Source organism: Eucyclogobius newberryi, unplaced genomic scaffold, assembly GCF_026437365.1.
Source record: "Eucyclogobius newberryi isolate DKJ021-1_F unplaced genomic scaffold, fEucNew1.0.hap1 SCAF_10, whole genome shotgun sequence".
Taxonomy (NCBI): domain Eukaryota; kingdom Metazoa; phylum Chordata; class Actinopteri; order Gobiiformes; family Gobiidae; genus Eucyclogobius; species Eucyclogobius newberryi.
The window spans coordinates 14,731,091-14,759,081 of record NW_027315724.1 but is presented as its reverse complement, the minus strand read 5'-3'; the positions used below and the strand labels follow the sequence as shown (position 1 = coordinate 14,759,081).

The 27,991-nt window shown below is 40.3% G+C and overlaps 3 protein-coding genes and 2 pseudogenes across 14 annotated transcripts; 3 read left to right on the top strand and 2 right to left on the bottom strand.

Moving 5' to 3' along the window:
- Positions 1–8: 8 nt before the first annotated feature.
- Positions 9–16,444, bottom strand: agfg1a (ArfGAP with FG repeats 1a). Of its 12 annotated transcripts, none has more exons than XM_072461577.1 (15): positions 16,125–16,444; positions 10,754–10,847; positions 8,390–8,505; positions 6,221–6,386; positions 5,694–5,856; positions 3,597–3,716; positions 2,830–2,901; positions 2,155–2,367; positions 1,662–1,824; positions 1,508–1,587; positions 1,296–1,400; positions 1,167–1,211; positions 791–943; positions 625–716; positions 9–530 (listed from the first exon to the last, which is right to left on the bottom strand). In XM_072461577.1, the coding sequence occupies exons 1-15, from the start codon at positions 16,289–16,291 to the stop codon at positions 471–473; spliced, it is 1,809 nt and encodes a 602-aa protein (XP_072317678.1). In that variant the 5' UTR covers positions 16,292–16,444; the 3' UTR covers positions 9–470. The 12 variants fall into 12 exon arrangements, with proteins under 12 accessions (XP_072317678.1, XP_072317688.1, XP_072317697.1 ...); XM_072461587.1 differs by having other exon boundaries at positions 1,508–1,584; XM_072461596.1 differs by having other exon boundaries at positions 2,869–2,901; positions 16,125–16,443.
- Positions 16,445–17,081: 637 nt separating this feature from the next.
- Positions 17,082–19,162, bottom strand: mrpl44 (mitochondrial ribosomal protein L44). Its single transcript, XM_072461552.1, has 4 exons — positions 18,937–19,162; positions 17,860–18,328; positions 17,585–17,763; positions 17,082–17,370 (listed from the first exon to the last, which is right to left on the bottom strand). The coding sequence occupies exons 1-4, from the start codon at positions 19,143–19,145 to the stop codon at positions 17,199–17,201; spliced, it is 1,029 nt and encodes a 342-aa protein (XP_072317653.1). The 5' UTR covers positions 19,146–19,162; the 3' UTR covers positions 17,082–17,198.
- Positions 19,163–19,280: 118 nt separating this feature from the next.
- LOC140372584 (dynein axonemal assembly factor 1-like) lies at positions 19,281–21,109 on the top strand. The gene is made up of 2 exons (XM_072459725.1): positions 19,281–20,240; positions 20,340–21,109. Exons 1-2 carry the CDS (start codon positions 19,304–19,306, stop codon positions 21,107–21,109), a joined length of 1,707 nt encoding a protein of 568 aa, XP_072315826.1. The 5' UTR covers positions 19,281–19,303.
- Positions 21,110–23,463: 2,354 nt separating this feature from the next.
- LOC140370608 (centrosomal protein of 41 kDa pseudogene) lies at positions 23,464–24,503 on the top strand (annotated as a pseudogene).
- Positions 24,504–26,093: 1,590 nt separating this feature from the next.
- LOC140374609 (sperm-associated antigen 6 pseudogene) lies at positions 26,094–27,679 on the top strand (annotated as a pseudogene).
- Positions 27,680–27,991: the final 312 nt, after the last annotated feature.

The window sequence follows — 27,991 nt, the reverse complement described above, 5'->3', positions numbered from 1 at the left end:
AAGCAGTCTTTTTCTTTCCAAGTGAGCACAGCTTTAAACATTGAGTTTGTTTTTTGTTATGTTTTTACAAATACATTAAATGGCAGTTCCTGTTCGCTCTTGAAAAGGCAAAAATCTTACCAATGTGTTTTGATACAAATACTGATATGCACAAATATTATTTTCTTGCAAAATATGTACAGAAATGCAGCATAATGGATAGGATGTACTGTATGCAATAACTTAAGTTTCAGCCTTTGAGATTATATGTGGCTCAGTGGAAGCCAGTTCACAGGTTAAATACAGAGGAGGAGATCAACCCCTCCCTCAACACACCACTTTCCTTGTAGCCATAGTCTCTGCACTCTCGTGTCCTCGAAATACAAATCCTTGCAAACATTGTTTTTTTAAAGCTACTTTTAAAACAAACAGTGCAATTGGAGCAAACGCGCCATTTTTGACCCTGTAGTGAAGCCCGTCTGAGTGGGTCACTATAAGAAGGGATTTGTTGAGGAGCCTCCAGCGGGATACTGCATTGATGGCCCAGCACCCTACGGACATAGATCACATTAGTATTTTCAGTGTTAAAAGTAAAAAGTTTGGTTTAAGCAATCCTGTATTGTCCTGCCCATTTTGGGTACTTACAAGGAATGGATTACTAGAAACCATAGGTCCAGCCATTGTCTGCCCAAATGGAGTCATCACAGGCTTTGCTTGACCGAAGCCGGCGTATCCACCTGAAAATAAAAGAAAAAAGGAAATGTTTAACAAATAAACATATTTCTTCTACAGGTACAGTGAAGACACTTACCATTGGGTTGCTGTGGGTATGCTGGGGGCTGGGGAAAAGGAGCTTGACCAGGAAACTGTTGTTGAAAAGTCCCACTAAAACTGGTTGGGAGGTTGAAACCAGCAGAGTTTCCAAATCCAGATGGCATACTCATGGACGCTGTGCCGAAAGAAGCTGCAAATCAAAATTTGATATATTTGCTACCACAAAAATGTAAAACCACTAAGATTACCAAATCATCTATTGCCTCATTAAAACAAATACAAGTTACATGCCAATTGGGTTCAACATAATTGTGCATCCAGATACACAAATACAGTTAATAAGTGGCTATGTGCTGTTAGAAGTGGGAGACGACTAAATACTAAAGTCGGGGCAGAGTACACCTTGGACCTACCCAGGTGAGGTGGAAGAGCCTGCCCCTGAAGAACCCCCATCAACCCTGTCCAGTGTGCCAACAACAAGGAGACAAATGTCAAAAGAACTACTTAGCACTAGCATGTAGCCGTTTGAATACATGACATACCGGCTGTTGCAGCCACATTAGCTGCTTGGGTGTTGCTCTGGAATGGGTTGGTGGGCGCTCCAGAAGGACCAATGCCAGGAGCTACAAATGGATTAGTTGATTGAGCTGTGGGAAGATGAATAAAAAGTTGAGAACACTAGTTCAGAGTGTACAATAGAATGAGTTGTTGAATTGCAGTGATTATACATTCCTGAAAAATTATGTTCACCAACCTCCAAATCCAGGAACCATTGTTGGCATGGTCTGCTGCTGTTGTGCTGATGATGCTCCACTCTCTGAAGCAAACATACTACTGCAGAAAAACAAACACACGTTGGTATGAAATGGCAGAGATAATGCTATATATTGTATGTGAGAGGAGCTCACCCATGCGAGGTGCTGGTGGCGTTGTAGACACTAGAGGGAGCCGAGGTGCTGAACACAGGGTTCAGCTCTGCTAAAGCAGCATAGCGGTCTCCTCCTGTCACAGAGATCTGGGCCACATGAGCTGCAGCTGTGTTTGTGCTTGTGCCACTGGGAACACCACCTCCTAAAGTAAAACCACACAAACCAGGTTCAGTCAGTCCCAGGTGGAAAAACCCAAAGAAGATCCCAAGGCGGCAGCCATTTTCAACATTCTCTAAAATAACAATTTAAAAGTTAGAAATGAACATATTTACACATCCAATAACAAAATATAAAACCAGTCATGTATGATTCTTTTTACGAGGAATTGAAGAACACCCCGTCTTTTAAATAGCTACCCTGAGGGACTTGTTAGTTGACATGTTTAATCCAGATTTTGAAATGGATGGAAACTGATCTGAGAGAATTATTTTGATTGGCCCCGTCTAAAACAGGCTAGACAGGAGTAGTTTACCTGGCTCCGTTTTGCCAGAGCTAAACATGTTATCCAGGTCAGCCAGCGCTGCGTATCTATCAGCAGGGCCACTACTCTGTGTAGCTTCTGTGCCAGCTCCTGTGGAGTTACTCTGGGAGGAGGAACTGAAGGATCCAAAGTCAGCACTACACGATTTGGGGAAGTTGTCAAAATTTGCAAAATTGGCATTTCCTAGTCCCCCTGAGGTGCTACCTGCCAAAAAAAAAAGATGAATTAAAAACCATAAAGGGGATTTTTGATGTTCTGAACAAAACAAGAAAAGAACATTTAGAGGGACAGCAGATCCACCAAGAGTTAATAAGCACAGCACAGGCATACCAAGTATTGGCTTAGTTTTAGGGAAGGCAAAACATATCAAGTAAATGAATGATAAACTGACCAAAGTCACAGGAAAACATCTGCCTATGTAGTATAGTACGTCACCAATTCACTGAGTCAATAAACAATTATAAATACTCTGCAACCTGCTAGTCTGTGCTTACATGGTTTTGCCCAGTAGTCGCATATTTATTGGCTTGTAGTTTACACACTAAAACTAAACTAAAATACTAAAGTAAATGTAAATTACAGAGGAGTTGACGCAGCCATATGCCACACAAGCAGTGAGGAGAAGTCCACTAGACAAAGTAGGACAGGGCAAAGGACTAGACTTACTGTGTGCCGCCTGGAGAGGCAGAGCAGTACCAAACTCACCCATACTGCGGCTGGATGAGAGCACAGTGAAGGCTGGCAGCCAAAATCAAAGTGAAAAGGGACACAAAAAATGAAGCAATGATGAAGCATCCCAGGTAAAGTGGACAGGCAAATGAAAAATGAATAACAAGCAGTGGTAAAAGAAAAAGAAAAAAAATGCATTAGTCTAATGGCAGTGGTTCTCAACTGGAGAGATGGTCATTTTATTACTGACAGTTTTGTAGTAAACAAACTGTATATTTATTTGGCTGATTTTCCAGTTTGTGGACTCGTAAACAAGATGATACATTGCAAGAGGTTATTCCTCGCAATATACACATTTATCCCAATATTTGAGAACAGATGAATTAATTTAGCGTTGAAATGTAATTTATCATAAACTCGGCTCAATACATTTAATCCTCCAGAAGAGGGCACTCCAGCCCATGCCATGGAGACAAAGGGAAGAAAGAACAGTTTGCTTGAAAGAGCACAGGAAGATAAAGAGCTTTATTTGGACAGTGGCAGGAAAAACAAATGAGGAATATGGAAGTTGGAAACGATGACCGTTCTATGTAATTCACAAATAACCTCAAACATTAGAAAATAATCTCAAAACTGCACAAATAAAATGTGGATTAATCTAATTTTCTACTTTGAGTAGGTCTGCAACTAATGATTATTTTATATTCAGTTCTGACTTTCAGCTGAAGGTGTTTCTTGACACTACAGTAGAATGCACATTATACCTGTGTTTGTAGGTTGAAATGAAGCAGGGGCAGGGGGGAAACCACCTGATGAGGCAGCAGTGGTCCCAAATGTGGTGTCAAAGTTAGCAAAGTCTGCATTTGCACTGGTGGTCTGGGGCGCTGGGGTGGATGAAGTGACAGAAAACACAATGAGACAACAAAAAACAAAACAATGGGTGATACAGAATGTCAGGCGTTGAGAACACATGACTAACACTACAGTAGAAAACAACTTTATTAAGTACTCGTTATTAAAATGAAATTTTAAAAGTTTAAATGATCTTGCTCCAGAAATTGTAAGTAATCAATAATTCAGCCGTGTGATCCCTGTGGTGTCACCACAAGGGGCGGTGCAAACTGTGACTAGACCAGCTAAATGCAACACCACTTTTGGTCAGAGCATGTTTGCTGTAGAAGGCCCACAGCTCTGAACCAGTTTAACTGCAAAGTGAAGCCGTGGCTGAAATTAAATCAAGCCTGTGATCACTAAAGCCATTGTAGATGTGTGATTTTGTAAATATGTCCTGCTGTGCGGCATGATGTATGTATATGTTATTGCTTCTGTCCGTTTTAATGTCAGGTCCAGGTCTGCAAATTAGAGCATTGGTTACCAAGTTCTGTCAATTTTAAATAAACTAATAATACTATAACAACAAATAAATGGTGGTAAAAACTGAAATGTAAAACTGAAATCTATGTATAGTGGAATGACACAAGGTGATGGTTATTGGGTCTTTCAAAGGGGGAAGGAGAGGACATTACACAGCAAGGACAGGAAACGACAAAACCATTTGTAACCTGGTAACATAGAATCTGATTGAACCCCAAACCTCAATTTTTCACAGTCCTGCCCAAGTTTGTAATATTAAAATAAAACAAACGCAACTACAGTTCAATTACTTTCAGAAGACCACCAGAGGGCAGTGCTGAGAGCAATACATGATTGGCACAGGGAGTCAGAAGGGACACGCTCAAAACTATGTGATACAGAAGATCATCAAATCTTGACTTTGATTCATTCTTTGATGCTACAAGAGTTAGATTTAGATGGTAAAATCAACATTTTGTGCATATCAATCATGAATAAGTCACATGCCCCTGTGCTCAGAGCTTATTGGTCCATATTGTTTTCTAACTCTAAACCAGACCTGTGGAGCCTGTTACTATGGCGATCCACAAAATACTTTCCCCAAACTCAAACTAAACAGGCTTCTAGAAACTGGTATCAGAGGAGTACCTGGCATTCCCGTCCTGACACTTGTGTCGTCAACCGTTGCATTTATGATCGTAACACCAACACATGGAGCAGGACCCAGGTAGAAACAAAACCTCATTTACCTTACTTCTCGGGCTATAAAGCGCCTCTGAATCAAAGCCGCTCCAACCAAATTTACAAAGAAACAATACATTGTACATATACCCGTCAATAAACCGCAGTTGCCAACGTTATAACATGAGATATTTACACACGCCGGTTGTCTTTTGACAACCGGCGTGTGTAAATATCCGTCGTGCAGCGGTCCGCTAATATTTCAGTGAATATGAGTTGGATTGTAGTAAAAACACACAGCATTTTGAAGCTTAACAAACAGAAAACACATCACAGCTGTCCCTATTGTCCCCTCTGTCCTCGATTACTCTGTGTGAGCTGATTTACCTGTGTCTGTGTCACATCTGGTTCATCTGCTCCTGAGCTTGTGCTTAGCAAGGTTAAGGCAAGGAGTGTTAGCTTGAGATATTTACACAAAAATATGGTGCATAGTGATGCAGGGGTCAGGTCTGGCCAAGAAAGTTTAATTTCAATGCGGCAGGTTCTAAAAGCTTTCTCCGTGAATATGAGTCTGATTGTAATAAAACACACAGCGTTTTGAAGCTTAAAACACAGAGACCACTGTCCACTGACATCTTCTTCTACAGTGTGTAAATGCTTGCGCTTCCTGCTAGAGTGCCCCCCAGTGGCCAGTAAAACTAGATAAATTAGACGCACCGTTGTATCGGCCACAGGGTTTAACGCGTGGGGAAAAAATACGAGGCTTAACCCAAGTCTGAAAAGTACAGTATTATAATTAAATTTCAATAAGACTAACTGTATCTTACTTGTGTGACTGTTGAAATGTGCAAAGTTGGCAAAACTGGAATTGGCGCCAGCGTTGGCGTTTGGTGGACCCGCAAAGATGTCTCCGCCCAAGTCGCTGAGGAGGTCAAACTTCTTGTCGTGGAACTGCTGCGGGTGGGACTGTCCACGGCTCACGACTGGGGACTATCAAAACACAGCATCGATTTAGATCAGAAAAGTCCGACACCAACACTCAAATGATCGTATGAAGCTTTCATCATTTCAGCTTAAAGTGAAAACCGTGAAACCAGCACATTTTAAAAACCCTCGTCTCTGGCTCTATTCTGGAAGTTTCTGACAGCGACGACAGCAGCAGCAGCAGAGAGTGGAGCAGACGATTTGCTTTATAAACGCAATACACTACACTTTATTACCGGTGGACATGTATTAGAGACGACTATAAATAAAAACGTGCTTATGTGTCTCAAAGTATTCTCAAACTACCGGTACATGCATTTTCTAGACTTTGAAACGGTCAAATATAAATAAAAGGAACCATTGCGCTGACCTGGTTGGGCGGAGTGTTTCTGTTGAGGTGTAGTGACGGCGCAGACTCTCCTAACAACGCCTTGAGCGGTCTGACCTCTGGGGTGCTGCTCGTGCTGCTGTTGGACGAGCCCGAGATGGAAGCGTGAACTGAAGCGACGACCTTGGCCTGTTCTGGAGGGACCCACCTGGAAGCAAGCCAAAAACGTTGTAAAAATCAAAAGAAAAGGTGTTTTTTTTGTTTTTGTTCTCCAATTATATCATGTTATTACAAGCCATCGAAGGAAATAAAGTTTGGAAATGTATAAAAAGGAAAGACTCACTTTTGCACATATATATTCTGTTCATTAGCAATGACAATAAACCTTATATTACTTTCTCACTCTGTGTCTTCTTGTGTTTATTTTTGATATATGTTTGTTTTATATTCAAACAATAAAAAAAAAAAGCAAGCCATCAGATTTAGCCTTTTTTTTTTAAATCTATGTTTTGATATTGAACTGTATCATAAAGCGCAATGTATAGAAACACAAACATTAAAGTACATATTTAAAAGTCATAGGAACAAGATTATCAACCAAAACTCTTTACCTCTCTCCCTCCCTCCTTTTTAACTGTTTGGCGTAAAACATATTATTTGAAAATGTACAACTACAGAAGACGTACCACTACTACAGAAGGTGGCGGTTAATGCATCTTTTCAATTGGCTGCCAACTGTTCCATTAATAAAGTTGGGGAAATAAAGTCATCGGAAATGACAGAAATATAATCAATCATACCATATTTTCTGGATTATAAGTCGTATTTTATACTCCGGAGCAAATTATTTGTGATATTATTTGTTATTTTCACACTGGCTACCGCATTTCACATGACAACCACAAGAGGGCTCCAAAGCGACCTAGAAGAAGAATCGACACTTCCACTACCTCCGGAGTTTGCGTAGTTGTTAAGAAGTGACTCTGAGGTCGTGATTAATTGTGCAGAGTAACAAGTGCAGTAATGTATGTACAAGTAAAATCGGAACTAGTCAAATCTACTTAAAACTACTCAAAACAACGTTGAGGCTGCGTTCAAACTTACGCAAACACTGCATCCAAATAGGGACTAAACCGAGACTAATCCTGGAACTAAACCTGGACTGGAGCAGGACTAGAACAGGACCAAACCAAAGTCTTCAACAAGGACGATGAACGCAGCTTTCTCTTCAGCGCAAAACTAAAACTGAACTCGGTCGATGCATGTGCTTTTGCCTATTGTCTGTTGTTGAAGAACAGACCGGCACTGCTGTTTGGAAGTGACACCGAGGAAGGAGAATTCAATGGATTTAGGGATTTGGGGTAAAACTGATGCTTTGGTAAACTTGTTAGCATGTTCTTTGTGCTATAGTTATCTGAATAACTTAATATGTTACGTTAACATACCAGACACTTGGGCATACGTTCACCTATTCACCATATTGTTCTCTAATCGTTTATTATTTTAAATTGCATTTCAAACTGTTCTTGGATGTTATCAAATAAATGTCCCCCAAAAATGCGACTTATACTCCAGTGCGACTTATATGTTTTTTCTTCCGTCTTATGCATTGTTTGGCTGGTGCAATTTATAATCCGGGAAATACAGTAAGTGAAACCCTAACCTTTAAGAACAATCCAGTATTATCTTGATTTACAAACATAAACGTCAGACGCCTCTAATTTACCACATTAAATTGCGCAGAAATTAGCACTTGCATAAAAATGAAGTGTTAAAAGTTACAATTACTTTAACGACCCACTGCCAGACTGAGCTTTTTAGGTTAAAAAACAAAAAAAAACTAAAATGAGAACAACATGCAGCTGCGTATTTCCACAGCGAGCAGAGACAAGTTGAGGCAGAGACACGTCGTCCGCAACGATCTCCATCGAAAAAGAAACGCTGACGAGCCGCGACTGCACGATGTAACCCTGAAACATTTGAAGCGTATTCCAAAACGTGACTTAAAGCGACGGCAGCAGGTTCAGTTCCCGAGCGGTTGCATCTACGGCGACCTACATTTGGAGCGTCGCGTTTGGCTGCTTGAGGCTAACTGCTCGGAGCGGAGGGGGGAAAACGACGACAGCGGGCGTGGCTGGAGCGTCTCCGAAGTTTGCGCTGGAGGCAACAGCAGCAACAACAACAACAACAACAACAACAACAACAACTCACCATCTTTTCTTCTCGTATTTCTCTTGGAGGAAGTCCTTCACTTTCTGTGGTTCTCTGAAGTCTGGGATGGATGAGGTTCTTTCGTCGTGCAGGCCCAGCCAAATGGGTTTACACACCTGGGAAGAGACGTCAGCGTTATGTCGGATCAGGGGAAAACAGCAAAAACATTTTAGAAAAACATATTTTCCATGGTTTGAACATCTGTATCACATTTCACATCCCAGAAAACATAGCGCGCATCATAGATCAAATCCTCCTGGTGCCTGGACGCTCCACTGTGGCACAAACAGCAAAGTATGAGCGATAAAAATCTAATTATCCTCCTTTTTCTGTGACGATCTGCTTTTTTGTGAGATCGACCAATCGTGATTCGCTAATTTTCTGTTTAAAGCAGCTCTGTGCTTAATAACAGATGCTTTAGAGATATCACGCTGTCAAATGTTTAAGTTTTATGTGAAAAAACATCACGATTTAACGATTAGTCACGATTATTATTACTGAGACTGTGAAATCCTGTTCAACACATTTTCAAATTTGTGACCAGCTTGGTGAAATTTAAAGTAAATGTGACAAAACAGCAAGATAAAAAGTATTTTATATTTAGAGTGTTTTTTAAAACTATAGATTTAATTAAAACCAATTAATTTCGCTTCTAAAATGGTCAAGATTATCATTATATTATGTATTTTTGACCTGAATAATCACTATTCTCAATTAACTGAATAATCTTGACGTCCTTACAACACACACTTGTATTAGTCATGCGCTGTCATGCTCCGAGTGAGTGACAGGTTGATTTAAACCTTTTATTTAGAGTTTTAAGACAATATAAATATAATAAAGTGTACATGAGTCATGATAAAAATCTCAAAATTGTTGTATAACTTTTTTGGGGGTGAAAAAAGAGAAACAAGCCTGCACACTAACTCCAAAACTATATTTAAATCGACAACGTTTCCACGTCCTCAGGTCGTATACATTTATTGACAACACATACCATTTGATTTTGTTCGTTTTAGTGTGAAAAAAGTGGCATTATACACCAATTCTGGTCCTGATAATTGGTCCCTAATTGGTCCTTCTCACTGAAAGATTAATACAATGTACGTGGACTTGGAATTGTTGTTTTACATTAGAGGTTTGGACAAAAACAGACAAATTCTCCTGTACTTTTTAGTCAACTTGTCGACATTTTAGCTCGCTGCGTCGCTCTTAGACCAGTGGAACTTTCAGCCACTGTGGCTTATGTGGTTAAATTGAAACTAAACTACACTTTCAACCTCTCAGCGCACATCTCTTTCCAGTCTGGTCTGCAGACATCTTTTCAGGTGTGAACCGGAAACCCGAGCGCTGCAGAATTCAGAAAGCAGCCTTGGATGTGTGCACTTTCCCCTCGGCCGTGTCGACTTTCACGGCTTGGAATAGGCCTCGCTTCCCAGGTGGCATTGCTCTATTCTGTGCTCCATTTACTAGAAACAGCCGAGTGATGCGTTATCATCTCCGTGTGGGATTTTGTAATAACAAAATCTGGTTCAGGCTCTTTCACAGCGTCTAAAAGAGCTGACAAGTAAGTTTTGTGGTCGTTACATCTTCATTAAACAGTAATATCAGGTATTTCTTGCGCAAATCTGTTGCTCTCTACCGCGAAAAAGTAACGTTTAGTCCTTTTCCCCGACTTGTGCGAGTTCTTTCAACACAATACGAGAAGAAACTGAAGTCGATGTGAAAGCCGAGGCGAATCGCAGGAGCCAGAAATGATTTACAGAATGTCCTCGGGCAAACAACTAAATATCTTAGCGTTTTAATTGAAAAATAAGTGTAGTTTAGAAGAAGAAACATGTTCTAAAATGCATCGGGTTCTTGTGTCAATTTAGCAGTTTTCCCTCAAATGCTAATGCTTCTGAAGTGCGCTCTGAACAGAATTTGAAAAGAAAATTGCACTTGTAATCGAAAGCGGTAATGTAAGGACAAAAATACGTGGTAAAAACAGTTTAAAGATTTAGTTTAGAACGGTGCATGCTAATAAAAGTGAGTAAACGTGGCAGATTGCGGTTCATTCCCAGTCGCTCTCATAGACATTCGTGTAGAGCGTCCTCTTAACCAATAACGCAAAACAACACGAAGCATAAAAAGGTCTCGTGTTCTGATGAGGAAAATGAATATCTCCATAACAAACGTGTCTGTAAACGTCTTCAAGTGTTGCAGGAAACGTGTAATAACCAAGAAAGGTCAGAGATATATGGCTTTACACGAGCTTGTTTGGGATATTAGATGTTTCTGTCGCTTTGTTTTGTCCTTTTTAACCAGGTTTAACGACACACATTATATTCTAATCCCGCCGCTATCGGAATACTCGGCACTCACCTCGTTGCCATGTTTCTGTAGGAACTCGATTTCTGATTGCGTGAAGGTCGTCATGGAGATGGACTTGACTCTGTGGGGCGGATTAAGTCCTCGTCTGTGGACAAAGAAGGAGACAGAGGTCAGCGTGATGAGGGTCATGCGCGTCACTGAAATATTTGTGTAATTAGGTCTGTTACTGATGATTACTTTTGTAGTCGACTCGTCAGCGATTATTTCTCTTATAGATTGAGACTTTTTAAATAGATTATCTAAATTAGCTGAAAATGTGGTAAAGATTTTGGTTGAGATGTTGATTTTTTTCTTTGTTATAAAAAGGTGTTTTTGTGTGAGTTCGAATCGGTATCGTCCAGTTACAATTAGGGATGTCAAGATTATTGGTTTATTCATAATCATGATCGTTCAGGTCACAATATAAATCGTAAGAACCAAAAAAATATTATTGTGACAATCTTAGAAGCAAAATTAAGTATTTTTTGTTGAATATACAGCCCAAAAATAGACCTAAATGTAAAGAACTGTATTTTATCTGAAGGTTTTTGTCACATTTAACTTGATTTTGTCTTTCAGAAGGTTCATTTTCATAAAGCCGGTCACACATTTGAGGAACAGTAACATGTTAGAACACAGGATTGAAAGAAAATTAAAGATTCACTGTTTGGTCACAGTGTCAATAATTGTGAATAATCCTTAAATGGAGATCTTTCGTCTTCACTATACTCTGTCTAAAATTTTATATCGTGACATCCCTAGTTAAAATTACGGTCATCAAACTATGACGAGTCGAATAATCACGATCAGTCGATTAACTGCTGCAGCCCTAATCGTTATCTGGACTATAAAAACTATAAAAACATGCAAAAAAATACAAAATAAAAATGTAAAAATGCAACAATATTAAAGCATTATTGTGATTTTTTTACTACACATTTGTAAATACTCCTTCGGTCTGCATATTAGAATATTTCTTTGGTAACACAAACAACTACAATAATCATACGTTTAGACATAATAATAATAACAATAATAATAAATAATAAATACTAAATCATAAATAAATATGAAAAAATCTAATTTTATAATACAATTATTAAGAAAAAATAAAATAACATGGTTTTCAATGGTGCAGTAAAGAAGAGACAAGTAACTGCCAGACTTATAGAAAGTACCAGGTGTGTGATGGTGGTCATACAGGGTTCAACAATTGTAACGTGTCAAAAACAGCCTTCAGTGGTTTTCGTAGGCGGCTTCAGAGTTTATTCTTGATCCGCGTGTCAGAAGGACCTAATGTGGTTGCAAGGTCGCGGTGAATATAGAGACAAGGTCAGTATTTTTATTTAGTCTGCATTATAGTGTCATCTGGTAACAATAGTTTGTACAATGTTTTCCCTTTTCGCCCCCAAACACAAAAGGTCTTATTTCAACACATTTTGCCGCTGTGTGACCTTTAAAGTACAAAAACACAGTTAGCAAATATTTGTTTATGTAAAGTAGGTAAAGCATCAGAGCACGACATGTTCTGGGATCAGAGACAGAAAATATGTTCAGTACCAACAAAAGCTAAAAGCAGTAACAAGATCATGACAAATTAAAACAATTATAAAAACAATAACAGTGTTCTGGCATTTTCCCTGACACATTGTAGTGGCAGAATCACTTTAAGGTGGCCATATTATGCAAATCAACTTGAATGAGCTTTTAATCTCGTTACAGTGACGTTTCCTCTGTGATTTGTATTTTGAGTAATCTAGTATTGTCCTAAAACTGAGGCTCAAGTGCTCCAAAAATACCCCGTTTTCACCTACCCCCTATCCTCGCCCACACCCCTGTACTTAATTCCAGACTGAGTGATACATGTGGTTTCTAAAATGTAACTTTTCATAAAATAAAATATGTGTAAATGACATTCTGCTGCTTTTTAATGGTGAAATGTCACGAGGAGGCGGGGCTTATCAGTTCTGCAATTGTAACAGGAAGTCAATGGAATTTCTATTAACAGGCACAGTTTACAATTAACAAAATATAAAATGGCAATCTGCTCATGTTATAGTTTAATACCCAGTGCCTGAAATAAAAGCCTAATATGTCTGATTTAACATGAACTATACAGGACTCACGTGTTGCACATACATACTGTACTGGGTTCTGGTGTAAAGTGTAATACAAGAACTGCAGCTGCTAAATTATTCACCATTTCTCCACACAAAACTATCTATACATACAAGGTTTATTACCATACATGTTGTGAATTTCGCTTGGGAGTCAGAGTGTGTATGTTTGAGTGGCCTGGGGCGACTGACTGATCTCATCCTTGTCACATGAAATCCAACTAGGTCAGATTGGAGAATATCAACAACCACAAAGGTCTTTGAATGCAGCGCTTAAATGTGTCAATAAGAGCTGCACGAGACATCGCAATCCGACCGTAATTTGAACGGTCACAATCACCAAATCGCGTTTCAATCTTCATTTCGATCTCCTCTCGCACGTTAACGATCCTGAATGTGTTTAAACTGTAGAATTGTGTTCAAAGTTCACAATTTAAACATGAATTGCATTACCTAATCGTGCACATTTGGTAGTCGTGTTAATAAATGGGAACTTTATGATGCGTGAAGGAAAAAAAAGATAAATCATTTCCATTTAGCAATGTTTTTTCAAGATTGTGAGAATAAAAATGTCTAATTTAATAAACCTAGTGTAAATATAACACATTATGGAATTGTAAATAGGAACAACTGAATATATGGTACTCGATCAGACAGTATGAACGTTTTTTCATTCATGGCGTCAAAGAAGATTAATATTTGTAAAATATAGGGCTGCAACTACAATTATTTAAAATGTTCTTAATTTATACTTTAAATACATTACCAAACAAATTAAAGATGCAATATGGCTTATAGAAAGAGAATAATAACAAATAAAAGTGTATTCTTCATTACAGACTTTGTATATAGTCCAGATAACGATCATCAAAATATTGTTGGTTTTTTTCCAGTCACAATTACTTGATTACTCGTTGCAGCCCTAGTAAAAAAGAATTGTTCCTTCTACAAATAATCATAACCATAAACATACACGATATTTGTATTCTCCAGTAAACAATGGAATAGTACTTTTGAGATGACATCAGTGGGAGTTCTGTGACAGTGTCAGGACGGAGCGGAGCGACTTCCTGGCTGCGAGGAGCTCTCCACGCAGACACATTGTGAGCCCGGTTGCTCCTGGGGAAAAGCCTCCACCTTGATGAGGAATGCGTTAACATTGCAGATTCCAGCTCCACCTCTTAAACAAACCGCAATTATAAGTGGAGATTTTCAGTAATGACGACGTGGGACTCTTATCGCTCCAAAAATATGCAAAGACTTAGTTTTAACTGTACAAGCTGAGACAGAAGTATAAACTATAATATATTCCCAAAATTGTATGTATTGACATGTTTTTTTGCACGATATTTCACATAAAAGTGCATAAATTCCACGCAGTAAATAGTGGCAGAGGTTTATGCCGCCTAATATAACAGAAGGTTGCATTTAAATAGGAGCCTGTTGCAAGGAAAAATACTTTTGTAATTTCCTCTTGGGTCAAGCAAAAGAAAACTCACGTGTTGCTGATGTAGCTACTGTGAGACTGTGTCACTTCCTGAGCTGACAATCACAACTGTTCTACAGGATGAGCCACATACACTAGTCTCATCAAACCCACACTTTTAGCCAACGTCGACCCCAATGTCATCCATGCATACTCCAAACACGTCTTTTATCACATTGGTAATTATAAGAGCCCTAAAACTAAACACTTGCTTGCAAAAAGGTCAAAATTGACGTCGGGCTTCAGACTTTTTCACTTGGAAGTGGATTTGAAACAGAACACAGGATTAAATAGGCTACAGAGCAAATCATTTCCACATTTAAACATGCATACTTCATACCCTTTGGTGTCAATATGTGTATTTTTAGATTGTGACATGGTCTAATTTTTAACTTTTCTGTTTTGAGAGCTTTGCCCTTCACAGCCGTGTCCCTGTACGACATACGGTAGGTTTTATATGTGCTACGGTTTATGAATACAGCCAGATATCCAAACGTTACATAGAACAGTGCAGCCAAGGGAAAGATAAAAAGACAAGAGGTTATTTTTTTACTCTGCAAATGCAAAGTCATATTAGAGCTTTACTTATGCGCTTATGCTTTGAGGCCTGGTTTACAGTTAAATCAAGGCTTTAGGTGAATGAGGAATGCACTGCGTCCCTAATCCTCACTCCTGGACTACATATGCTCCATTACATAACTACTCTTCAAGGATTCAAGTCATTTGTAATGTTAGCTTGTTTTAATTCAAGTCTCGTATATTCAATTTTGGTGACTTATTTTTAACCCCTAGAAGTACATGACACATTTCACTAAAGTATTTCAATGATTATATTTAAGATTAATAAAAAATGTGGCCTATTTTTTTCCTTTTTGACAAGTTTATAATTGTACTTCCTGGTTCAACTTGGGCAGCAGACTAAACTAAACCAAATCCATATAAATTACGCGATAATTATGATTTGACACATAATTGTAATACTACCTGATAACACCTTTAGTTTGTCAAATGATTATTTAAAATGCCAGTAAAATCAATTGCGTGTAAAAAAAAAAAAAATAGAATATTGCCTTAACATTTTTGATGGAATGTCGCGTATTTATGACATAGATAGAGGAATTCTGTTAGAGAACCGCAGCTTTGAAGGTTAATTTAATTCTTCTTCACAAACGGTCACTTTACAGATGTAAACTATGAAACATATTTACAACAGAGACAATCCCAACAAACAAAGTAACAGTTAGAAACAACATGAAAACCTGTCATATGCATTTTAACCCTGAATACCACTTACTTATACATTTCGCCCCAATACCTCTTTGCATAGCTCAATTTCTAATTAAAAAAACGCGTCTTTTGTCACAATTACCCACGAACAGTTTACATAAATACACACTTTTACCCTCCATTGTCTGTGATGACCGATTGTGACAGTGTCTTTATTCTAACAGAAGTAGTAGCAGGAGTAGCGCCTGGCTCATCTTAAACGCAGCTAAAGTGACAGTAAGTTCACAGAGAGCTAAAGTTAGCCGCTATCCCAGATCAGAGATATCCCCGCTGTGCTTTAGTCTATATTATCTACATGATGTGTCCCTGATCCGCTACACCAGTGTCACAGTATCACGCACCAAACGCCGACACAGATAGTGAGGAGAACGTTAGCTAGCCCCCGTATGCTAACTTGTACGCACAATCTGAAGGGCTGAAGGGTACGATCAAAACGCTGTGCCGTGTGCGCCATGTCTGAACTAAAGGCCGGCGGTTCCGTGAGAGCACTTACAGGATGCCAGAGCAGGAGGTGCACACGAAAGAGCCCACGGTCATGTTGGCATAGGTCGGGCCCCGCTGATCGCAGTCAAAGCACTTTCTATTGGGAGGCAAACTCGTCATTTCTCTCAGCATCTTCAGGTGTTTCTCCTCCTGTTTTCGCTTCGCGCTCGCAGCCATGGTGAAGATCTGTCCAAGCGCCAGTGATTCAAGCGTAGGAGCGGCTAACGGAGGGAATCGGGACTTTTGAGCGACTGCCGCCCGGCTGTGCAGAAGGGCTGGATCTGTGGTCAGGGCGGCCTCGCGTCTTCTCGAACAAGGAGTTTGAGAGTAGAGGCGTTTTACAGAGGAGAGCAGCAGGCGAGAGGGTGATGTCACACACTTCCGCATTTGTTTTACAACCCGCTTACCGTGTGGATGGTAGTGTACAACACGATTCATGGGAGAATAATCTAATTGAATGCAAAATGTAGCTGAATACATACCGTGAAAGACACATTAGTAATACATGTTTGAATGTTGAATGCCACATGTATCATCAAGTACTTACGCGTTACTATGAATGAAGAATGTAAAATATCATCTTGACTCATCAAAAGTTCTTTGGCTGTAATTGAGCACTAGTACCATCTTGTGGTTAATCAATAGTACTGCAACTCTTTCAAATTGGGTCATATTTTGAGATCCATGGCTGCAAATGCATTTTCATTTTAAATGAAAGTATCGGTTTTGACACTGCTTAAGGAAGAGTCAATGTTTCCAGATAATATGCAATATTGCCTATTGTCACCTTTTATTAATAAGGTTACTGTTAAGCATCTCAATTTCAATTAAATTTGTTTTTGTAACGCCCAAAATCACAACAGTTGCCTCTGAGGGTGACAGTGAAAACTACTTTGTGGAAACCAATAGTAATCCGAACAAAGAAAGAATATCAAAATTAAAAGTGCAAAAGATTACAGTGACATTTTTATTTTCTATGTACATTTCAAAATCCATACAGTATTTACACTTTGCATGAGAGGTATGAATTGGTGTCATTATATATATCAAAAAAAAAATTGGACAAAAACAGATCTCTACTATCTTAATTGCTACTGATTGCCTGGATTGTTGACGGCTGCTCCTGCTGAGAAGAGAAGCTAATTGGTTTTCGGTTTTCATTGAAGCCGTACATGTTCCTTAGTGCCACTCGAGCTGCCTCCTCTTCTGCTGCAGGTAGAGTCTCTCCAGGGCCCTGAGCCAAAAGCTTCTTTTCACTGATTCAAAGAAAAACATTATATATATATATATATATATATATATATATATATATATATATATATATATATATATATATATATATATATATATATATATATATATATATATATATATATATATATATATATATATATATATATATATATTCATAATAGCATACACATTTCCTCAAAAAATTTAGAAATGTGTCTGAAAAAGGAAGATACACACCTGTACAAGCCAACAAAGTACAAAGGGAGGACAGTGCTGGCTCCTGCAGACCTTATAAGACGAGGCTCAGGAAGAGAAATATTTCTCTTTGTCAGCTCCTCCATTAGAAGGCCCATAGGATTCACGACAGTCCATAATTCAAATAAGTCCTTTCCAATCATTTGAGTAACCAGGAAATCCTATGACAATGGAGAAGAGTAAAGGATAGTCAATGTTTAAAGCATTTAAGATCGTAAGTGTAAACTAATAAATGATCAGCATATTGAAATACTTGCCCTGAGAAAAAAGCCTGTCCGTTCTTCCCCGCTGCTCTCCTGCAGTGCGCCCATCACTGCCATAAAAGTTGAATAGAGGACCTCATCTGGAACAGGAAATTCTGCACTCATGGTGAGGTCTTCGATTCCTAAATTTCTGGCGACGTAGGTGACTGTGCTTACACTTGTGAGATATTCCACAACACTCTGCACACCTTCATTTGGCAGGCTGGGAAAGCTAGCCCGGCACCAGTCAGTCACAAATGTTTTAGCAATGGATTCTCCTTTGGCACAAAGCTTGATATTATCTTTCAGCGTAAGAGCGGTCAACTCGGTGTCCATGCCCAATCCCTGTCTTCTTTCAGTTTCTGCTTTGAGATAACATGGGTTGACAAAAGCCCTTTTTAAAAGCTCCAAAGAGAAATCCTCATGAAGGCGGTTCTGGAAAGCCTGGACTTCAGCATGGTAATCCCAGTTAGGTTTCAGTGAGCTGCAAGACAAAAATGTAAATATAATAGTCATTTTATTGTTTATAGCCAACAAACAATATGGTTTTGGCAAATGATAACAGAGAATGATAATACATGTTAGTGGTATCAGAGCCTAACATACAGACATTTACTGCGGGCATAACATTCTTGGCTTACTTAGTAAAAGAATATGATGAACACTTAGCACGTGTAGGTTTTAATGGATAAACCCCACAATATCATACTTTGCCACAAATTATACTTTTTGTGACGCTGATATACTGTAATTACTTTCTCCATCCTTACTGACATTTCAATCCAGGAATAAGGTTGGTTACTTATTGTTAAAGATACTTAACATTTAGATCTGATGTAATTTGATGCGTTATGATATACTTCATTCGCTTCCAGTTGGCTGCTGCAGTCCAGAGAATGTTGCGCTATCTGAGTACATACAGTTAAAAGGGGTGTATAAACTGCAAAACACTGCTAAAAGTATAATATTAGCCCCCAACAGCATACAACACTAAACTATGTATATGCAAACCTATGTTTACAAAAGATAAAGCTACAGTTTCTTGCTGCAATGGCCTTGAAATGATCTCTGCTAACTAGCCTGTTAGCTTACCGAGGTTTGGGCGGCGGTGGTCCTTCAAGCTTCAGTTTCTTTGCCATCAAATAAGTGTAGGCTTTCATCCATCTCTTTTTCTCCCTGACCTGGGTCAAAGTGACATTTCTGCACACATTTTGACAGTGGATTCCCAACGTTAGAGCAGCACGATTGAGTAAAAATCCTGTGGCCATGTTGCTGTGTTCCTCGCTGACGGTCGAGTGCATCAGCCAAACCTGTCCGACTGGAAAAAAGAACGCCCGATTACAGGGCTGAGTGGCGTAACTATAGCAACAGACAACAACTCAACCTAACCTACTAGGCTGACGGTAGTGGTTTTCTTCACTCCAAGCTTAAATATTATTTAGCCAAGTATTTTAACCAAATGGGAGACGAAATTGCAGTAAAACATCAAATCGAAAACATGGATTTAAATGTACTATCAATTTCGAGCAAAAATGCAGTTAACACGGAACAGAACAACGGTGAAGACAAAATGACAAAACAACTGAAAATTATGGACCAAGAGAAGAAGGAACAAACTGGACCACGGATCACAAAGAAGTTTCTCAAGGATCATTGCAGGCAACACAAACTTTACTCCGCGCCTTACCTGAATGACACTTTGTACTTGCATTTCAAGGGCTTTTCAACCATTGAGAACTTGGAGGAATACACTGGACTGAAGTGTCTCTGGTTGGAGAGCAACGGTCTGCAACGCATCGAGAACTTGGACGCCCAGACCGACCTGCGCAGCCTCTTTCTTCAGCAGAACCTCATCTACAAGCTGGAAAACCTGGAACACCTCAAGAAGCTCTGCACTTTGAACGTCTCCAACAACTTCATCCAAACTGTAGAGAACATCGCCTCTCTTCCAGACCTCAGCACGCTTCAGATTGCCCACAACAAGCTTGAATCTTTGAAGGACATAGACCACCTCAGCGAATGCCTGGGCATAAGCGTGCTGGATATGTCTCACAACTTGTTAAACGACCCTGAACTTCTCACTGTGCTGGAAACAATGCCCGATCTCAGAGTGTTGAGCCTGATAGGCAACGAGGTGGTGAAAAAAATACCAAATTATAGGAAGACACTGATTGTGCGTCTGAAACATCTCACCTTTCTGGATGATCGTCCCGTCTTCCCCAAGGACAGGGCGTGTGCAGAAGCCTGGGCGTCGGGGGGTTTGGAAGCCGAGCGCTCGGAGAGGGAGCAGTGGGAGTCCAGAGAGAAGAGGAGAATCCAGGAGAGCTTGGACGGAATGGCACTGATACGGCAGAGAGCCTTGGAGAGAAAGCGCCAACGTGAACAACAAGAACCAGGTATGGTTTATACATTATTCAGTTGTTTTCCAATTACAACCAGGAGAAACTTGCCCCTTGAGATGGTGTGATGCTGTGTTTCTTTCTTCTGTTTTTCAGGGGAAATGGATGGAGAAGAAAACCCAAGAGAGAATCCGATGTTTAGCATGGAGCAAAGTGAAAGGGTAAATGCATTTGTGCAAGACAGCCTGAATGCCCATGAAGAGTTTTTACAGTGTCAAGACAACGGGCAAGACATTGACGCGTCTGAAGATGAAGATATAGTAAAAGCAAGCATGGAGATCAACAAACACCAGACAGAGAATGATAGCAAACACCGATTGGATAGTCAGACAGAAAAAGAAGTGGCACAAGAAGCTGAAACTTTGAAGACCGACAATGTAATAAAGCAACATCAGTCAGTCAACGTGAAAAGTCAAACTATAGAAGCAAACGAAGAGGAGAGTGACAGGAAGCAACCTCTTCACATCAAGGACAGTGTCGATGAATCAGATGGAGTGACATCAATACATTTCCCAGGACATTTAGTCACAGAAATGGATGATATTGATGATCTTGAAACAATCAATCTTTCAATAAACCAGCAACTATCCATAGATGATCTGCCAGATTTGGAGGAAGCCGAGCCTGAAGACTTCATGACAGTGTTGTCCTCCTCACGACCGGAGTCCAAACCAAAAAAAAAGGATGAAAAGGAGACACAGGATAAGTTTTGTCCGGAAGCCAGTTTCGAACCATGCAAAATTGAATTGCTAAGTGAAGCAAATGAAAACTCATTCCCACTGATGGACTTGAAATGTGCTGATACTATCGATCCACTGTCGTTCCAAGTCCCTGCACCGCGCTGTCTCATTGAAGAACTGGATTGAACATTAGAAATAAGCATAGCGTGTGTCATTTACAAAACATGTAAACTATTCCATGTTTATATACATTTTGTTGAAAAAACCTGTGGTGCATTGTTCCATTTTGAGAAATAAATATTAAAAATGAATTGTTGTGGTTTTTTGATACATCTAAATACAATTTTTTAACATGAAGATATGAAACACTTAAACATACAAGACACTTTTACAGAAAAAAAATAACCTGTAGAATCATCTTCTTTAAAGGTGGTATGGACGATTTTTCGGCGATTTGAGAACGCAGGTGGAAGTGCGCATGCGCACTCCCCCGTGCGGACTGATACAACACACACGTGCGTTTGTTTATTAGCACAACGGATCGCATCGCATCTCTCGTCTCCCGTAGATTTCTGTTCACTTCTGCTTCAGCTCGAACTGTCTTTCTCCGTCTTCATTTTGCCCCGTACACTGAGGGAACTATATTATGATAGATCCATGCGCTTAGGCACGCGGAAACGTGGGGACGAGCCTGACGCGGCTGCAGGTGAGCGGTAGGTGCGTTTTATGATTGATACGTGGCAGGACAAATGATTTATCCACGCCACGAGGAAATATGATAAAAAAATTTGGTGAAAAAAATCGTCCATTCCACCTTTAAATGAACCTTATTTTAATTAATTAAAGTTTGGCTGTCATACAACATGTAAGTATGTGCAATAACCAGCTCAGTGGAAACATTGTGTATCCAGTAATATGAACATTCTCATTCCGTTTGACAGAAACAGATCTCAGTTATAAAAAGCAATAAAAAAAAAAAACACAAAACATTTAAATGGCACATTCGTGGACTGAACCAAGCTAATTTACTTTTATTATTAATTAAAATTGTACTGTAATTGTCTCTCCAGTGTGATGTCATCGATGTTTTAGAATGTGGCTCTACTTTTCAACATATTTCTTTTCTCTATTTCTTTCTTTCTTTTTTTAAAGCTATAATTTATATTTATACCAGCAAATTAAGTCAAAATTCATAATGTCATACCCATTTTCTTTCTTTTTTTTATGTTTAATTTCATTCTACAGTTTCTCCGACTCGTTCCGACCCCAAACAACTCACAAAACAACCTTGAATAACATCACACAGAAAAGGAAAACTTTTCTGTGTGAGGAAAACTGCACACAAAATTCCACAAAGAGGACACTTTTATTATTTATCTTAATAGATTTTAAATCAATTGAAAATTTGGTAGAAATTGATAATCTGCTGACACAGGCAGTTGGGGTTCTATGTAACTATAGCAACAGAACATTTCTGAAAACTTCTGGTTATGGAATGTTAGTCATTCTGACATCGTCGGGTCTTCTTTGAAAGAGTTTATGACTTTAAATTAAGTGTGACATGCCACACTGTGATGGTGGTGAGTTCTAAATTCTAAAACATTACCAGTCTAAGGAATAAAGTCTGGCGGTAATGCAACACTCGGATGTCAACCGCCATAAGACAACAACAACAACAACAACAGCCATAAAACACCTCATGGGCTTTGAAACGCCAAAGCAATGGAAGAAGAACTTCTAAAGAATACGACAAAGTCTGAGGAATAAAGTCTGGCGGTAATGCAACACTTGGATGCCAACCGCCATAAAACAACAACAACAACAACATTACCAGCCGCCATAAAACACCAACAAGAAATAGAACAAAAAACATATCTGCTGGAATAAAGTCTAAAGTTCAAGGAATAAAGTCTTAAACAACAAAGTAGATGGTGGTAATGTAACACTGGGATCCCAGCAAAGAAGAGTCTCCCTGGAATAAAGCCGGTCGGTCTCTGAAACAACAACAACTATTCTAGTCACAAAGACATATCATGACCTCATGGGCTTTGTAACACCAAAAGCAATGGAAGGAGTACTTTTACGGACTCCGACAGAGTCTGAGGACTACGAAAAGTCTGAGGAATAAAGTCTGGCGGTAATGCAACACTCGGATGCCAACCGCCATAAAACAACAACAACAACAACAGCCGCCATAAAACACCAAAGAAGAAGAATCATAAATCAGAATGAAGTTTAAAGAAATAAAGTCTAAAGAAAAAAGTCGGGTGGTAATGTAACACTTGGATACATAAAACACCATAGAAGAAGAAGATGGTGGTAAATGCACCTTTTCAATTGGCTGCCAAGACGAAGCACATACGGTTGGACTGCACAAGTGCAGGGCGGGGGGAGTCTAAAGAATAAAGTCTAAAGAATAAAGTCTAGGATGTAAAACTACAGTAGGTGGCGGTAATGTAACACTTGGATACCAATTGCCATAAAACGCCAAAGAAGAAGAATTGGCTGCCAACCGCCATTAAATGCAAATTTCTTTGTGCACAATAAAGTTGAACCTAACCTAAATTAACAGTTTGAAAAAATGTCTCAGAAGCAGGGATTCGGCGACGCAGGGTGTTTGAATAGAGTCCCAGCGAAAGCAAAGTATCAGCACATCAAAACCAAACTGGACACAGGATGCAGTCTGACAAAGTACACGGAGAGAGTGGAGGACAAGAAGAGAAATTACAAATTCACAAAAGATGAGATATTTAATCGGTTAAAAGTGACAGAATTTGCACAACTGGTCTTACAAGTGGCCTCCGGTTCAGAAGTGAGAGGATATGGCCCCTCCTTGGTGTCGAAGGCTCAGTCTAACGGCTCAAACTCGTGTCCGTCCACAAAGCCACAGGAGGCAAGGGACGTCCAGAAGGCTCGCCCCACTCTGCTCGGTTTGATCGGTGGAGTGGGCGAGCGGAACGTGAACCACGGTCACGACCCAAAGCCCAGTCCAGACTGCCACAGGCCGTACCCGGACTGTCCTTATCTGCTGCTGGACGTGAGGGACCGAGAGCAGTACAACTCCTGCCACATCATCAGCGCTCACAGTTTCCCCATCGCGTCTCTGTCTCGGACCATAGACCCTTACACCAAAGAAATTCTGGAATACAAAAACGCTCCCGGTAAAAGCATCATAGTTTACGACGAGGACGAGCGGATCGCAAAACAAGCCGCCACCATGATGTGTCAGAGAGGCTTCAAGAACGTCTCCATGTTGTCTGGAGGACTGAAGGTGTTGGGTCAGAAGTTCCCCGGCTCGCTAGTGTCCGGCCCTCTGCCTCCGCTCTGCCTCTCTCCATCACGATGTGTGAAGGGCCGGAGATCAGCGCCTCAATCAGGGCATACACAGGCAAAGCAGCGCTGGAGGTTCACCACAGAAGAAATCATCAGACTCACGGTTCAGCTCGATGAGGTGCTCGACACCAGCAGTCGGACGTCGAGTAACGGGTCGTCCATGAGTCTTCAGAGAGCTCACAGTCGACGGAGCTTGTCCTGCAATCGACCCTGGAAGTGACCAATAAACTCACTCTGAAACTGATTATTTTCGGGGTTAGGACCTATATAGATTTAGAAAGTCTGCACATCTCAGGAATGACTGAAATTACTTTTTATGCACTCTTCTCTTTTATGTCATAAATGTTTTAGTGATTTCCGTCATGTCTTTGTGATTTGAATGCATTTGTCCTGTTGTGGAAAGCACTTTGAATTACCTTGTGTGCAAATTGTGCTCTACAAATAAATTTGTCTTGCCTCTGTTAAAGTGCCAGGTTATAATTTCAGAACATTTTCCACCTTTAATATGATCTATAACCTGTATGATTCAGTTGAAAAAATAAAACAAAAATCCTTTGGGGAAGTGGGGGAGTAAAAACTGGGATGTGATCCACAACCACATCCCAATTATACGATTGTGCGACCTCATAATTTTAGTTTTTAATTTTTACTCCCCCTCCCCAAAGGATAACAAAAATCAACTGAATCATACAGGTTATAGGTCATATTAAAGGTGGAAAAAGATCTGAAATGATGATCTGAAATGATGATCACAAAACCTGGCATTTCAACAGAGCATAAACTTTCTATGTCAATTGTATATAAAGTTCCTAACCCTAACCCTCCTAACAACCTACCGGGAATCTTTTTTTTTTATTCAGTTCCAGAGTGACTGATGTCCATTTGAGTATGTGAGATGTAGAATAAGCCCAAGCCTTATGTATCTGTTGTTGTCTCTGCAATGCAGGTTGAATTGGGAGAGGGGGGTTTAATACTTGTGTTGGCTTACTGGGTAAATGTACAAGAACATACACGCCCACATCCAATGAAGGAAATTCTTGAAGAATGTTGAGAACATCAAAAGACTGACTTTCATTGTTTTAGCTGGGAAGGAAATGCAAAGGCACAATTTGCTGGATTGAGTGATCTTAACCTGAACCCTTCGGTGGCTTTGTCAACCTTGGAAGTATTCCGGCTCCTGTTGATATTAGTTTACGTCACAAATTTAAAGGAAAAACTGAAAAGGCGCTGCAGTTCATTGTTCGAGAGCTCATTGATAAGCATTCTGATGATGTGTTTATTTATACAGATGAATCCAAACATCCTGAGAGTGGCAAACAGGTGCTGCTTTTTTCATACCTGACCTTGAGATGACAGTTAAGAAGAGATTGATGTACTTTTCTGTCTAAATTGGAATATGAAGATGAAGATAAAGTTAAGAGCATCTTTGTAGTGTTACACTACAATCCCATTTTGGTATTATGGTTTCCGTTGATCTCCTGTCCACACCCAATCCAATAGGTGGCAGTAAATGCACCTTTTCAGTTGGCTGCCAACCGCCATTGAAAGTAACACAACGTTACAGAGGTAAACTCTATCACCATGGTTACAGATTGTTGATGTCACTGTGACATCATCAGGCCTTTGTTTGAAAACAGCTTCATCTGGATAGTCACGGCCGAGGAATATGGGGGAAGAAGAGTCAGCTCTGGAATAAAGTCTAAAGAATAAAGTCTTGCGGTAATGTAACACTTGGATACCAACCGCCATAAAACACCAAAGAAGAAGAAGAAGAAGAAGAAGAAGAAATAATAACAGACAAAGCTTCTATGAATTGTTGTGACAGTGAAGTGAAACAATGACTCAACGACAAATAATTCAAGTTTTTGAACAGTACCAGAGATCAAGGATGCAGTTTGTTCAGACTGTGGCTGATCTCGCAAACCGGCCACAAAACATAGAAACTTTGCAAAATGCAGGTGTGATGTCTTTGCTGCGCCCTCTCATGCTGGATGTGGTGCCTAGTATCCAGAAGACTGCTGCCTTGGCTCTCGGCCGCATGGCAGACCACAATAAATACCTGGCTGAAGCTGTGGTGAATGCAGACATTCTCCCACAACTTATCAACTCTCTTGAGACACAGAATAGGTTTTACAAAAAGGCAGTTGCATTTGTTCTGCGGGCTGTAGCCAAACACTCTCCTGAGATGGCTGAAGCTGTAGTGACGTGTGGAGGAGCCAATGCTCTGGTCCTTTGCCTCGAGGACTTTGACCCGGGGGTGACGGAGGCGGCTGCTTGGGCTCTGGGCTACATCGTACGCCACAATGCCTCTCTCTCTCAGGCTGTGGTGGATGCAGGTGCAGCCCCCCTGCTGGTCTTGTCCCTGCAGGAGCCTGAAATTGCCGTGAAACGCATCGCTGCCTCTGCACTAAGTGACATCTGCAAACACACACCACAGCTGGCCCAGACTGTGGTGGACACTGGGGCCATTGCATATTTGGCACAAATGATTCTGAACCCAGACGCCAAACTGAAGAGGCAGGTATTCTCAGCACTGAGTCAGATCAGTAAGCACTCCTGCGATTTGGCTGAGATGGTGATCGAGGCTGAGATTTTCCCTGCAGCGATCACCTGCCTCAGAGACCCAGACATATATGTGAGGAAGAATGTCACTATACTTATGAAGGAAGTGGTCAAGCATACACCGGAGCTGGCTCTTTTAATAGTGAACTGTGGTGGTCTGGCAGCTGTTATTGACTCATTGGGCGACTGCCAAGGAGAGATGCGTCTGCCTGGCATCATGATGCTGGGATACATCGCAGCACACAATGAGAATCTAGCAATGACAGTCATTTTTTCCAAGGCGTTGCCTCAGCTCACTTTATGCCTGTTGGAGGAGCCAGAGCACCACGTCAAAGCCGCAACTGTGTGGACCATAAACCAGATTGGACACCACTCTCCGGAGCATGCCAGAAATGTGGCCATAAGCGGCCTGCTACCAAACATACTGCAGCTCTACAAGAACGAGAATAGTTCTGAGGACCTGACGACCAAGAGTAAGAAGGCGTTGAAGAGCATCCTCCAGAAATGCACCTATCTCCCTGCTCTAGAGCCCCTTCTCTACGATGCCCCCGCAAATATCCTCAAACACGTGGTTGGCCAATTCGCCAAGATGCTGCCTCTTGACATAAAAGCGCGGCAGCTCTTTATCACCAGCGGAGGATTGAAGAAAGTTCAGGAGATGGACGCAGAACCAGGGTCTGTTCTCCAGGAGCACATCAACGCCATCAACAGCTGTTTCCCAGAGGAGATAGTCAGATACTACACCCCTGGATACTCAGAGACCTTACTAGAACGTTTAGAGAACTTTCATCCAGCCTGAATGAATTTAACAAAACAAAAAAAATATTTTGAGACTTTTCATCGTAATTTTGCGAAAACTTACTGGCAACAAATCGCCCTTAGGTTATAAATTTTGGGTAATTTGTTGCCCGTAAGACTGCTTATGTTTCCTCATCACAATGACAGTCTACGGTAACTTATTGGCAACAAATCCCTAGTAAGTTACCGTAATGACTGCTCAAGGTAGATGTACCACATGTGCTAATGTGGTAACAAGGGCAAAATGGGTGTAAATGGATGTGAATTGGTGAGTGTTTCCTTGATTGTGCTTTGAGTGCCTTGAAAGTACTGGTGCTGTTGATATCATTGACGGAAAGTGGATCTGCACCTGTGGGTGTGGCCGTTTTTGATGTG

Coding starts and splice junctions, on each gene's coding strand:
- agfg1a (XM_072461577.1), bottom strand. CDS start 16,291: ATGGCTGCGAGCGCGAAGCGAAAACAGGAGGAGAAACACCTGAAGATG. Junction 2,902..3,596: donor ATTTCAACCTACAAACACAG/GTATAATGTGCA, acceptor TTTGGCTGCCAG/CCTTCACTGTGCTCTCATCC. Junction 944..1,166: donor GGCTCTTCCACCTCACCTGG/GTAGGTCCAAGG, acceptor TTTGATTTGCAG/CTTCTTTCGGCACAGCGTCC.
- mrpl44 (XM_072461552.1), bottom strand. CDS start 19,145: ATGCACTCGACCGTCAGCGAGGAACACAGCAACATGGCCACAGGATTT. Junction 18,329..18,936: donor CCACCGCCGCCCAAACCTCG/GTAAGCTAACAG, acceptor TTTGTCTTGCAG/CTCACTGAAACCTAACTGGG. Junction 17,371..17,584: donor TACTTTGTTGGCTTGTACAG/GTGTGTATCTTC, acceptor TCTTTGAATCAG/TGAAAAGAAGCTTTTGGCTC.
- LOC140372584 (XM_072459725.1), top strand. CDS start 19,304: ATGGGAGACGAAATTGCAGTAAAACATCAAATCGAAAACATGGATTTA. Junction 20,241..20,339: donor ACGTGAACAACAAGAACCAG/GTATGGTTTATA, acceptor TCTGTTTTTCAG/GGGAAATGGATGGAGAAGAA.